At 32.2% G+C, this 13,406-nt stretch overlaps 1 protein-coding gene across 1 annotated transcript; it reads right to left on the bottom strand.

Moving 5' to 3' along the window:
* Window positions 1–2,511: 2,511 nt before the first annotated feature.
* LOC127700371 (sulfotransferase 1C4-like) lies at window positions 2,512–12,668 on the bottom strand. The gene is made up of 5 exons (XM_052203822.1): window positions 12,502–12,668; window positions 7,715–8,041; window positions 7,298–7,398; window positions 5,960–6,128; window positions 2,512–2,687 (listed from the first exon to the last, which is right to left on the bottom strand). Exons 2-5 carry the CDS (start codon window positions 8,010–8,012, stop codon window positions 2,557–2,559), a joined length of 699 nt encoding a protein of 232 aa, XP_052059782.1. The 5' UTR covers window positions 8,013–8,041; window positions 12,502–12,668; the 3' UTR covers window positions 2,512–2,556.
* Between the last annotated feature and the right edge of the window lie 738 nt (window positions 12,669–13,406).

The following is a 13,406-nucleotide window of genomic DNA, read 5'->3' as shown; positions in this document are numbered from 1 at the left end:
GTCTAATTGGCACTCATACCACGTTTCCTTATTTCTATATAAGACCAAATATAGAAATCAGTTGAAAAAGGCTTAACTCATCAGATGGATACACACAAAAGTACATATAACAAAAACAGAGTGGACGTGGCATGGTACTTATACATCCCCACAACAAAATGACACTAAGTACAGATTTGAGAGTACTCGCAGTTACTGACAGCTAGTTCAAAGCCAAAAAGAACTAATAAAACAAAGTATTCATCTAAGACTAAAATATCAATCAGTACACATCCAACATCTGGTGGATTTAGTGTAAAGACGTCATTAAAAGTCAGAGAACAATATGACCTTGTGCAATGCCAAGATACCGATATCGACAGATTGTAGAGCCATGAATTTGCATATCATTTTTGGGGCCTTTTATAGCTTGCTGTTCGGTGTGAGCCAAGGCTCCGTGTTGAAGGTCGTACTTTGACCTATAACGGTTTACTTTTACAAATTGTGACTTGGACGGAGAGTTGTCTCATTGGCACTCATATCACATCTTCTTATATCTATATGTATATAAAAATACTAAATTGTTTGAATTTAATTTACTGATAACAAAATTAATATTAATACCAATAAAAACAATATTCAAAGATCTAATTACAGTGTTGAATTGGTAACCTTTTAAAATAAGTTTATTTAAAGGATCGATAAGTTTTCCCGGATCGTATTTAAATTTCCGGGCTCGGTAAACAACATCTCCGTTAAAATTAGGATGTGCTATCCCGTTTGAAATAAGTTTTCTAAAGGTACAACCAAACTTCAAAACTAAATCTTTATATCTATGGAAGAATTTAGTAAAGGCTTTAAGTAATTTGTGTTAAAGAAATCCCTGACTTAATAATTTACCAGTAATACATAGATTACGTTAATTGAAATCCAAAATGTCACAACAGACACGGCATAGCGAACGAGTTGTGATATAGAAACACCGTAAGATGGTGCCAAAGGAACATCACGGTCAAAAAAAGGGAAAATTAACAATAGGGAACGAAAAATCGTCCCTTTTGTCGTAAATTTTAGTGTAGAGTTTTCCGTGTAAAACTGAAATATCTAAATCTAGGAAAGGACAGTTATTACCGTTTATATTTGATTTATTTAAAGTTAGTTCCTTTGGGTAAATTTCGGCAGTATATTTAGAACAATTTTGATTATTTAACGAAAAAATGTCATCAAGATAACGGTAAGTGTTGTTGAATTTATCAATTAAATGCAATTTAGATGGGTCATGAGTTTGGTCATAAACTGTGATTCATAACAATACAAGAACAAGTCTGCTATTAAAGGGGCGCAATTGGTGCCCATAGGAATACCTACAACCTGTCGATAAATTTTATTGCCGAAACGTACATAAATATTATCAAGGAAAAAGTTAACTGCTTCAATCATCTCATCACACCTCCAGTAAGTATATCTAGCATAGTTATCTTTCTCATTAGAGAAGGTTTTAAATGAGTTGCAACAAATATATTTGCATTCAGATTTACCAAACGAGCATTTGATTTAATAGGAAAACTTTTGTTTGATAAGATTGTGTGGTAGTGTAGTGTAAAGAGTTGAAAATTCAAAACTGTCAACAGAATCAAAAGGACCATCAAAAGCACGTAATTTATCTAAAACATCCAAAGAATTTTTACACTTCAAAAATAGTTAATTCCACTATTTTCATATATTTTATTACAAAAGTAAATGATAAGTTCTTTGATAGTAGTTAAGGGACTAGTTAAAAGCACTGAAAGATTAGTTGTAGAACACTTACTAGAAGCCTAGATGAAGCGATCTTTTACTGGTTTTTTATCTAGTTTCGGTAACCAATACATAGTAGGGACCTTCAAATGTTCAGAAGAGGCCACATTGTTGGCTGCTTTGTCGCCGGTACATACATTGAAGTTCATATTGACTGCTAGCAGCTCCTTTTGAATTTGTTTGAGATTCAAACATTTGTTGAAACCTCTTAGTATAGGTATTAGCTGACAAACATGGGATTGCAAACAATTGGAACAGCATAAAGAGTACACCCGTCAACACCCGATAGGATATCGGAAAATATCTCCTATTGTGCACGCATCATATGTATAAGATTCATTTGTTTTTGAACTCATTATTCATTACATAATATTTGAACTACTTGCAAAATGAAGTTTTAGTCTAAAACATTATAAGAAGTTGATGAGGCAATGTATTCACCAATCAATGTTGTAATAAAAAGCATTACTGGCGAAACTAGTAATAAAACTTAAGTTCAAAAATTTATTGTTTATAGATATAGGAAGATGTGGTATGAATGCCAATGAGACAACTCTCCATCCAAGTTACAATTTATAAAAGTAAACCAGTATAGATCAAGGTACAGCCTTCAACACGGAGCATTGGCTCACACCGAACAGCAAGCTATAAAGGGCCCCAAAAAAATTACTAGTGTAAAACCATTCAAACGGAAAAACCAACGGTCTAATCTATATAAAAACGAGAAACGAGAAACACGTATGAATTAGCTTATTTTACAACAGAACTATCACTCATTTTTTAATTTTTTTTTCCTGAGGGATCTTCATATATAAATGATATGCTGACGTCTTTCATTTCGTGCTTGTACATTTCATCAAACTGTTCATTTTGCGCTACTGTAAACCAGTTTTTCCAATCACCAATGATCCCTACAAAGCAATATACAATATACAATTTTGATATACGTCTTACACATTAACTTCATTCATTAATTTTCAAATCTCTAAACAAATAGCTAGTTCTGATAGCAGAAGACCCGGTCTCGCTCTGTTTTGGAGTTCATGTCATTCCCTGAGTATTATTATCTTTTTTACCTTGATTTGTATTTTCAAAATGAATTTTTGAGATTTGAACTTCGGTGGAATACTGTTGCCTCTAACCAACCTGACACCACCCTTGTACCTTCCATTATCGAGTGATAATATTGATTAGCGCATTATGTAATGCTTTTAGGATTTAACTGATTTGTTAAATACTTTTTCTGTTTTGATGTTCGAAAACGTTCTAAGTATTTTATCAGCTTACATGTTGATTTTTAATCAATTAAACATGTGTCACGCGTACGAAATTTGTATTATACATGTTTTACTTTTACTTACTTTTACATAAAAGAATGAACTACTAAGCTCACCAAATATATTCACAGGTATCATTTCCTCAGACTTCAAACCAGAACAGACTCGCTCGAATTCAGTTGGCCCCTAATACTATAAATGACTTGACTCATTACCAATAAACATGTTCGGGTCATTTTTGACGGACGCCGATGTAATAATGTATATTTGACGTATCACCGTACAATATCAAGATCAAGATCAAGGAAAATAGTAGGTAAACATTTTGACATTAAAAAATGTTTAGTTTCATGTCATTTTAATGAATTTAGAATTTATAGATAAAACAATTATCATCATATCCAACTAAGAAAGACATCACGTGACCTTGGTGACGTAGCGAGCCGCCATTTTGTATCTTTTTGTCCCATATAAAATGCATAGGTGCTTCAATAAAGGTCAATTTTCTCATTAATCTGACCCGTTTTCTAACTTTTGCAACTACATCCTTGGTATTCGAACATAATTCTACCTAAAAATGTTGGTTCTGACGGTTTAATTTTTTATTAAATTACGTCCTTGTAGATTCGTTAAAATCGTACTTTTTCTGGTCATTTCCTCGTTGACTCAATGGTAATTTTAGCGACCCTATGTCTACTTGTACATCAAATTCACAAATTCCGTAAATAAAAGTAATACTTTGCAACTCGATTGAGAATATTAAAACATATATCTGGCGAAATATTCTACTTTAAACAGTTGAAATCGAGGGCAAATTACGTCCCACATCGATTTGAAAAATCGATTTTTTCGGGATTTTTCAAAATGACGGATGGGTTTGGAAGTGTCAAATGTATTCTTAAACGGTAAACGGACAGAAAGTCACAGGACGAAAAGTCACAAAACAAAAAGTCACACATAATTTGTTTAAAATTGTTTGAATATATAAGAGAAAGTTCTTGAAATAATTTCTTTTCATTATTTATATTCATTTTACAGTTAAGGAAATCGTTCATAATCCTTGATAAATGAAGATTTATCAAATATTAAACATGCAAAGGATATAATTCTTGACACCATGAAGCCATTTAAGTACCAAGCCACTTTGACAAATTGTTTTCTTAACAATTATATTGATCATTATTGGGTTTTTTTTCAGAATAAATTTTGTTAACAAAGTTCCTTTATACGTAATAATTTAATAAAAATACAATTCGTGCTTTTAAAAATAAGTATTTTCTTATTCAAAGAACAATAATCTCAAAACTGAATTGTGATTTTTTGTCCTGTGACTTTTTGTCCGTGACTTTTTGTCTGTGACTTTTTGTCCAGTGAATATCTGTCCTACATACTTCTTAAACACCTGTATTTTTCATGCAGAATTTGTGCTGTTTCTGTTATTTTCTTCGTTGATTTTCTGGTATGTTTTATTTCTAAATTTCTTCATAAAAAGTTAATAATTTTAAGTGTGAAGTGAAAAAAATAGTTACCACTGAAATTTTTTAAAGATTTTCCCTTTTTTCTGTATGATTTATCTGTATATAGAAAAATAATATATTCTTTTAAGAAAAAAATACATTTTCGTCTCGAGAGAAAAAAAAAATGCACAACAATAGATAAATGCTCTGTACCTTTTAAAGTTAATGTCCCTTTAAAGTTTTTATGACCACCATGACCAATATACAAACAGGTTAACTCAGATTTAACTTGGGATACCCAACTATATCAGTCCTATTCAGAACCCATAACTCTGTCTATAAATATTGGCGGGTATACAATGTTGAAATGTATCAATGCCATATTTTTGTACACAAGTTAAAATTTCAATATTGGTTTTTTTTTAATGCCAGGATTTTGCTTAAAACATTGAATTAAAAAAATAAATGACAAAAATCATATGCAATGAAGTCTCGTTTAATTTTCTATGAAATAAAAAATATCTCTTAAATATAAAATTTGAATTACAGGATTTTTTTTAAACAATTATCGTGAAACATTAATATTTGGTTATTTTTTAAGCAAAAATCAACTGATCGAAGAATTGTTCATGATGTTCACATTTTCTTAAAGTTCTTTATGATATACATTTCTTCGGTAGTGCACACGGGAAAGAGACTTATCTATTTGTACATTTTAGAAAACTTGTGCATATCACTAAAACTAAACTCTGGAAATACACGTGTACACACGATGTTTATGTCACCTGATGGCTTTTGGTTTGACACGATTCCTTTACATTACCTGACAATTTGTTGTTACGTATCATTATAACAGTCCAATTTTGTGTAAATTTACAACTTAAAACAACAAAAACCATCATGGACAGATTTTATAAAGGTACCAAGGGGGCAATCAAGAACCATTAGTCAAAGAAAAGAAACACCATCATGGCCAAGTGACGAAATAAAAGTTTCGACAAAAGTTATATTTTCTTTTTCCGTGCCAAAACACATTTTCACATACAAAATCACATGGCTGGCGGTGTTCGTGTTGATGTATGACACTTTAACGTGCATACTATAACAAAATCTAGAATATAGAATTTAGTAATCTAAGTTTCTTTTTCGGTTGACGAAGGTAATGTTTAGCAAATGAAAACTTTTTAAATACCCCCGGAATTTTACACAAACATCTGTTCTGATAAAAAGTTGTCACAATAGATTGAAACCTCCTTTTTTTCTTCTTGTTGCTTTTGTGTTTGTTTCAAATTTGGTGTTACTTTGAATTCAATCAAATTATAACTAAATCTCTGTTACTTTGATTTACTGGTATTAGTAACCATGATCAAACGAATTAGACTTGTTGGGGTATTTTGTTTATTTCAAAATTTACTCTTCATTTCTTTACCAATCATGACTTGTAAATACCTTTCCTAAATAGTGTTGACTTATTATCTTTGGCATACTCCGCTGTACCATCTAACTTATTGGTCTTTAGTTTATCAAATTCACATTTATCGGCTATTTCACCGATTAATTTGTTAGTATATGGAACTTCTAAAAATTCTGCAATTCGTTTTATTTCGGCAATTTGATTCTGAAAGAAAAAAAAGGTAATATGATTTTGGGTCGCAGAAAATTAAATATTGATTACATAAAAGAAACAATTAACAATAGTTGTTCAGAAATAAAAATACATCCATGCCTAATACAGTTCACACTTGTAATATCCCCGAGGAGGAATGATATACGGAAACGCTCTCAATCCCACGATACGTGGGTTCTATAGAAGTTTACATGTACGAATCTATAAACGTACATATTTACGACTGTTATTTTTTTCTTTTGGGTGCTAAGGTTGCTTTTGTTCCGGTTTTAATTCTTAACTCCGGTTTAACCTGTAGATTTGTACCACCTTCCTTTATATTTCGTCTATTTGATAAGCCTAAAATCTATGAAGTTTTCTAGGACACCCATAAGGGTTTAGAACGGACCTTTTAAACCAACACACTTTGTTAACTCACATACACACATAGACAGACTCGATATTATCAATCCTATTTACCTATAGTAGAAGATTGCACATAATCTAAGCATTGCCTTTTTTTTAAACAACATCGTTTGGTTTGTTGAGTTGTTAACCTGACAATCATAAGCATCGCCCAAGGCGACCAAACATTACAGATTAAAAGAACCGAAAGCTGCTTATCCAAACAATAACAAAGCGTGCTAAATAAAGAAAACTGGAAGATACATAAAAATTGTTTGGGCAAATTTAGCTAATTTCAGGTACCCGCAAAGAACTATTGCTGCGTTAACGGTATTGTAAAATCTCTGATACAAATTCAAGTTGTGAACAAATTGTCAATCCTTACAATAAGAAGTTCTTCAAAGTGATAAACCGGGACGAAAGGCGGTACAAATTTGGTCAGCCACTGTAAAGTTGGGGTCATTTTTTTAATGTAATTTTTCGAATGTCTTAACGGTACTACTGCCTTCATGACATGGTTGATTCTAGTCCATTGTCGGAGCTTTGAACTCCACTTTTTTCTTCATTTGTAACTAATTACCAAAATTTCCAATTGCAAGATGCAGAACAAAAGTGCTTTTCCCGAGGAAGTGATTTTAACGCGGGTGTGTGTGTACGATTGACTGGTTCATTAAACCTCTGTGTTTCTGTTCTTTGTTCGGTTGGGTGATTTTGTTCATAAAAATTGTTTGTTTTTTTATCTCTCTATATACTAGTTTATTGATAATTCTATTTACCAGTTTCAAGTCATCAAAGAGCACATGTATAACATTACTGTACTTCTCTACAGCAGATACCATTTCTCTTGTGTAGTTAAACCAGCCGCTCATAAATGTGTCTAAAACGTGTAAAAAGAAAATGTTCGACATACGTGTATATATCGTTAAAAACTCGGATGAAACTTGGCGTTTAAAGTGACAAACTTTACATTTTTGTTTAAAACTAAGTAGAGTCAATGCACTGATTAAAAAGGGAAATGCAACCGTTCTTCTATTGAAACAAATGAACAGACAAACACCACAATCACATACTTACCAACTTGTCAGACTAAAGAGTACCCTTTATTCCGCTTGCATCAATTGACTTTTTGACCAACTATGAATTCAAGTAGTCATGATTGTAAATTTATATTAGTGGGCTGTCTTTATATTTACCATTGATAACCATCTCCTGGAAATACTGATCCCAAGAATAGTCAGGTGGCGTGCCGAGCATTTTCTTAAAAAATACGTATTGCGAAACATGTCGATCTTTTGGGTTTCTGTTGACAAAAATAGTTTTCCCTTTTTTCTCCATGTGCTGTGATGGAATACATTGAAATGGTAAATGTGTGTGTATAATTCGTCTTTTCGTCTCCTTCTCCAAAGAATCAAAATCAGTCATAGTATCTAAATGAACATCGTCCAATGAACTTCCTCTGCTGTTATATTTCGTCGTTTGGTCAACCAGCATGCAAACAATTTCATGAACCCAATGTGAACCTGAAATAATGAATATTTGTTAAACGAGTTTTCTTGTTTTTTTAAGTTGTTAAAACAACATTGTTTCTAGATGGCAGTTTCGTCAATTAAAATTTTACAACGGATATATAAATGAAAAGTTAGATAAAGTGTCGATTATTTTTGTAATTGTATTTATCTAAACTCTTTTTATTTAAAAAGACATTAACATAAACGAGTAGAATTTGTAATCTAAAAAATAAAAAGGTGAAGGTGGTCAGAAAGTAATATATTAATCAAATCAAATCAAATAAAATATTTTATTGTCGTATAAACTGTACAGTTTGTGACCAACATGTATTAACACAATAAACATATATACATACATATCAAACATACACAATAAAAACAGCATCAAAATTTATAATAATAAACAAGGCATCTCACTCCCATTCTCTCTTGTGATATTAAGTATTATTACATTGATAGCATTGAATACATTGATTTCCCAGTCAAATAAAAACCGATAATTTCACATGTGAAATAAACGTGGTTAATTCACTCTCTGACGTCATACAACAATAGGCGTTGTCAAGACGTCGATAACGTCGGATCAAAACAAATTGTGAGTGCGTAGAAAAAAGATATAGTTCCTTACATTTTCTACATTAATTTCATTAAAAAAAGCCATTTGCCAATGTAATGAAAAGAATAACTAATCAAAGAATTCAAATATCGAAAAATATTCAACTCGTGACCGAACAACACTGATAATTAACTCATGCACTACGCGCATTCGTGAATTAATGTGTTGTTCGGTCACTCGTTGAATATTTTTCTCTATTTGAATTCTTCGATTAGTTATTCTATAAATCTAAAAGGGTTAACTGAGCAAAACCGAAACAACCGAGTCAATTGTATGCGTGTTTATTTGTAGTACAAGTAACTCATCCGTGAAAGCACCCACGAAACGAAACAACACTATTGCATGGTTAATATATCACTAATTGGCTTGAAATACCATAATCAGATGATGTTAATATATATACAGCAACGAAAATACAAATGCAAATTTTTATATTTGTTATGAATATCTTATTTAGTTATTTTATTAATATAAGAGATGAATATGCTAAGAGTTCAGAAGAAAAACCAAAGATACAAGGCTTATTTAGTATGCCAGGCGCACGTTTCTTCTACATAAGACTCATCGGTGATACTCGAACCAAATCAGAATCAAAAACGAAGTTGAAAAACATTGAAAACCAAAATTTCCGAAAGTTGTGCTAAGTGTGGCTTTAGTCATTTATGCATGTGGAGAGAAAATCTTATTGTTAAGAATGATTTTAACATCCAATGAACAGTAAATGTACAAAAACGCATTTAGGCTATGTTACATCAACACAGCGGTGATTACTTCTAAGTCTGGTGATACATTTGCGGTCGAAACGTACACCAAAATTGTTATCAACCCAGTGGTTGTATAAAATAATCAAAGACATCCGGGTTATCATGTAGTACACCAAATGCGCGTTCAATCCACATTCAGTTGGAAGACCGAATCAATTACTATTTCGATTCATGTACATTAAATTCACAGAAAATTATCACAACTATGATGTTTCATGTCATAAATTTGGTTTCTTATAAATGCTTAAGGGGTCCATCTGCAAACAGGAATGTAAATTAACGTGTGACATGATTCAACCTACCCTCTTACTTTAGACATACATGACTTAACCCGGTTATTCTGTTAATGCAGGTATTTACAAGTGGGTTTTCCATATTTTTTTCATGAAAAAAAAACAAGTGACGATCATTCCTGAAAAGTTCTTTGTTAGGAATGGATTCGAAATTTTGGTATTTTAATTTCTATCCCTGAGTCGATACAACTGCTGGAATACTGCTTTCCATGGGTTACTAATTCTTCGCTTCCATTATAATTTATTAGAAGCATTGTTCGCGGTATTAGCTTGTTTTTGAAGATCTATAGATATAAGAAGATGTGGTATGAGTGCCAATGAGACAACACTCCATCCAAGTCACAATTTGTAAAAGTAAACCATTATAGGTCAAAGTACGGCCTTCAACACGGAGCCTTGGCTCACACCGAACAGCAATAATTTTAATGTGTTTTAATAGGTACTTGTATTTGAGGAATTGTTTATCTTGTAGCTCTTGCAGGCAAATGTTTGTGTTTGGTGACACAGTTTAAAAACTATGAAATCAGTGAAAAACAACTCCTTCAGTTGTTTTTATTTCAGTCTAGACGATAGTTTTTGGTATTGATATTTTCAAACGTTAAATATGTAATTCAATCGCTGTGCAACGTTAGATAAATGGAACAGTTTGTTGTTATAAAATTTGGAAGTAATTTTCAATTAAGGAATATATCTCCCTCGTGCAAAGCTCCTTGTCCGCATTTGTCTATTCTTTAGGTTCATTTTGGTTTGATCCGTTCTTCAACATTTGTATTAGATTTGGGATATTAAAATATTTTGGCCTCGGGCATCACTGAAGAGACATTAATTGTAGAAATGCGCATTAGGTGCACTAAAATAGGTACCGTTTATGTGATTATGAATCATGTTTTCCTAAATAATTCATAGTGTTGGTGTTCACTCATTCTGTCAAAGATTACTGTAGAAGAATCTTCAAGTTAACGTGTATTTCATGACCTTGCTTAGTTTTCTTGCATTTGATATTTTAAATTTTAATTCAGTGTTCCCAACTTTTGAACATTATCGTACCTACTCCAGTAAAAAACACTTGTAACGCGATGCACGAACTTTTTAAGGTGTTATTTTATTGTACAAGCACTGGGTCAATACCATGCTGGTGGATTGTTAGTCCCCGATGGCTATCATCAGCTCAGTGTCTGTGTTTTGGTGTGATTAATAACATACTTTTCATATATTTCGGTTGATAAATTAAGACATTATTAGGAAACTAAGGTTCCAACCCCTCAGGCAATGTTGATCAAAGATGAATTTGACTTTACTTTTTAATCACTTTTGGCCATATAGCCCCTCACTTTTATATATATTTATACATCCTTGGCTTTCAAAAGTTTCAGTTGGAAGTTTCTAATGAAAGTAAATCCAGAGAAGTGCTTCGGACTCATGAAATTTATCAAGCGTAATTTTCATTAACAAGTCAATAAAAAGTAAAATAACAAAAATACTGGACTCCAAGGAAATTTCAAAACGGAAAGTTCTTTAACAAATGGCAAAATCAAAAGCTCAAACACATCAAATGAATGGAAAACAACTGTCATGTTCCTGACTTGGTACATGCATTTCCTTATGTATAAAATGGTGGGTTAAACCTGGGTTTATAGCTAGCTAAACATCTCACTTGTATGACAGTTGCATAGAATTCCATTATAATGACAACAATGTGTGAGCAAAACAAACAGACATAATTGGTAAAAATGTCAAAAATTGGGGTACAGCAGTCAACATTGTGTTACTTTCTTAATTACTATAAAAACAAACAACAATGTCATCAAAGAAAAACAAAAATGGCATATAGACACTCTATAGACAAAGCACATAAGCAAAAAGAAAGACAAGAATACAAAATATGACCATAGCACAATAACACAATGGTGGAATGTATAATTACCGAGCCACGCCAAAAGAATATTACCAAAAATGGACTAAACAGTAAAAGTTAAAAATAAACAAAGGCAAATAAAAAAACACTATTACACGTAAGTAAGATGATAAACAACGTCAGGACCTAGAATCTATACTTCAAGACCATCATGTATTATTTGTGAAGTTGATAAGGAATATTTATCAACAAGGTCTTGGTATCTTCCCATGAACTTTTTTAGGAAAAGGACGAGACGTTCTTTGACATAACCCTGGTTCATCAACTTTCTACTCAGACACTGGTGACGTTTACTAAAGTCTGAGTAGCAGCTGCAAGCTCTTGAATACCAAATGAGTTGGGAAATATATATCCCATATGCAGGTGAAGTTGGTATATTGCTGTTAAGGTGGGGGAAATTGAAATTTATAATTTCAAAACTAAAATTGTCCCGTTCGTCCTAGATTCTGGTACTAAGACGAAAGCTTTTGTCAAATTCGAGGTATAAGTCTAAAAATGAGGTGGAGGAAGCCGTGTCTGTTGTTTCTTTAATTTTCAGTTCTGGAGGATATATTAATGGAACCCAATCAGAAAAGTTTAGATTGTTGATGGAAAGAATATCATCTATATATCTGAATGTGAAATGATCTCACTTTTTTATCTTCTTGTTTTTGACAAGTGTCTGAAGGAACTCCGACTCATATGAAAATACGAAGAGGTCAGCAAGGAGAGTTCGTACCCATAGGAATGGCGACAATTTGTTTAAAAAGTCTACCTCCAAATTCAACAAATATGTTGTCAATAATAAACTCTAGCATAAAACACTCTCTAATATGTTAACCTGACTAATAGATGAGAAGATCAATTTGTTTAAAAAAATAAATAAAAATAACTAAGTTTAATACCTCCTTTCTGAACCGTACAGAGCAGGATATCATCCTCTCGAGACTTAAAGTTTTTGAGTTGTTCAAAATATTTGTCAGTGTCCTCTTTCCAGTGTGGCCAAGGAAAAAGAGTCCATTCTTTGTATTTAATTGGAGGGTAACATGCAACTTCTTCCTCATTCCAAACTCCTCTGTAGAAACGTAAAAAAATATGTAAAACTGTATTCGTGCCACAGTTCATAAAATTATAAAATATTCGGTATAATACTTCTTGTTACGCATAACTTGCGCATTCCCTGCCATGACATAATTAATGCAATACCGGGCATTATAGGGATATTGCACGAAAATACTGAGGAAAATTGTCCCGAGTAGTATATCATATTGCACGAGCTCATTATTAGTGTCAAAACCTTTTTATAATACAGTACCAAATATCTAAGAACTTTGTCAAATACTGCAGATCAGTAGACACAATGTCCATTTTCGCCATCTTCTTTTTATCCCGTTTGCTTGCGGATATATATCGTTTTACTCGGACCCTCCATAACCTCCCTGCATAACACACATAAAAGAGAAAGTATGGAACGAAATATCGGTCAAGACACATTATATTTTACTCATCGGAAATGCCCCGTTGATAAATTAAGAAATATCTCAGAAATTAAGGTTCTAACTCTCTCGTGCAAAGTTTACGTTACATGAATTTAGCTTTTATTTCTAGGCCCCTTATGGCTACTAACGTGTCTTCTCATCCATAAAGTGTTATTTTCATTCTAATGGTGTATTTATAAGGTAAAACCAATAAACATTTCGGCAAGTATTGTAATTGTTTTTCACAAATAAATCTTCGTCACATATCTGATATTATATTATGAAACATACAACACATTCTGATACCTTGGTTAGAAATTTTGGAGTACAAA

Source organism: Mytilus californianus, unplaced genomic scaffold, assembly GCF_021869535.1.
Source record: "Mytilus californianus isolate M0D057914Y unplaced genomic scaffold, xbMytCali1.0.p SCAF_1, whole genome shotgun sequence".
NCBI classification, from domain to species: domain Eukaryota; kingdom Metazoa; phylum Mollusca; class Bivalvia; order Mytilida; family Mytilidae; genus Mytilus; species Mytilus californianus.
The sequence above is the reverse complement of the archived record's forward strand: the minus strand, read 5'-3'. Positions and strand labels throughout refer to the sequence as shown.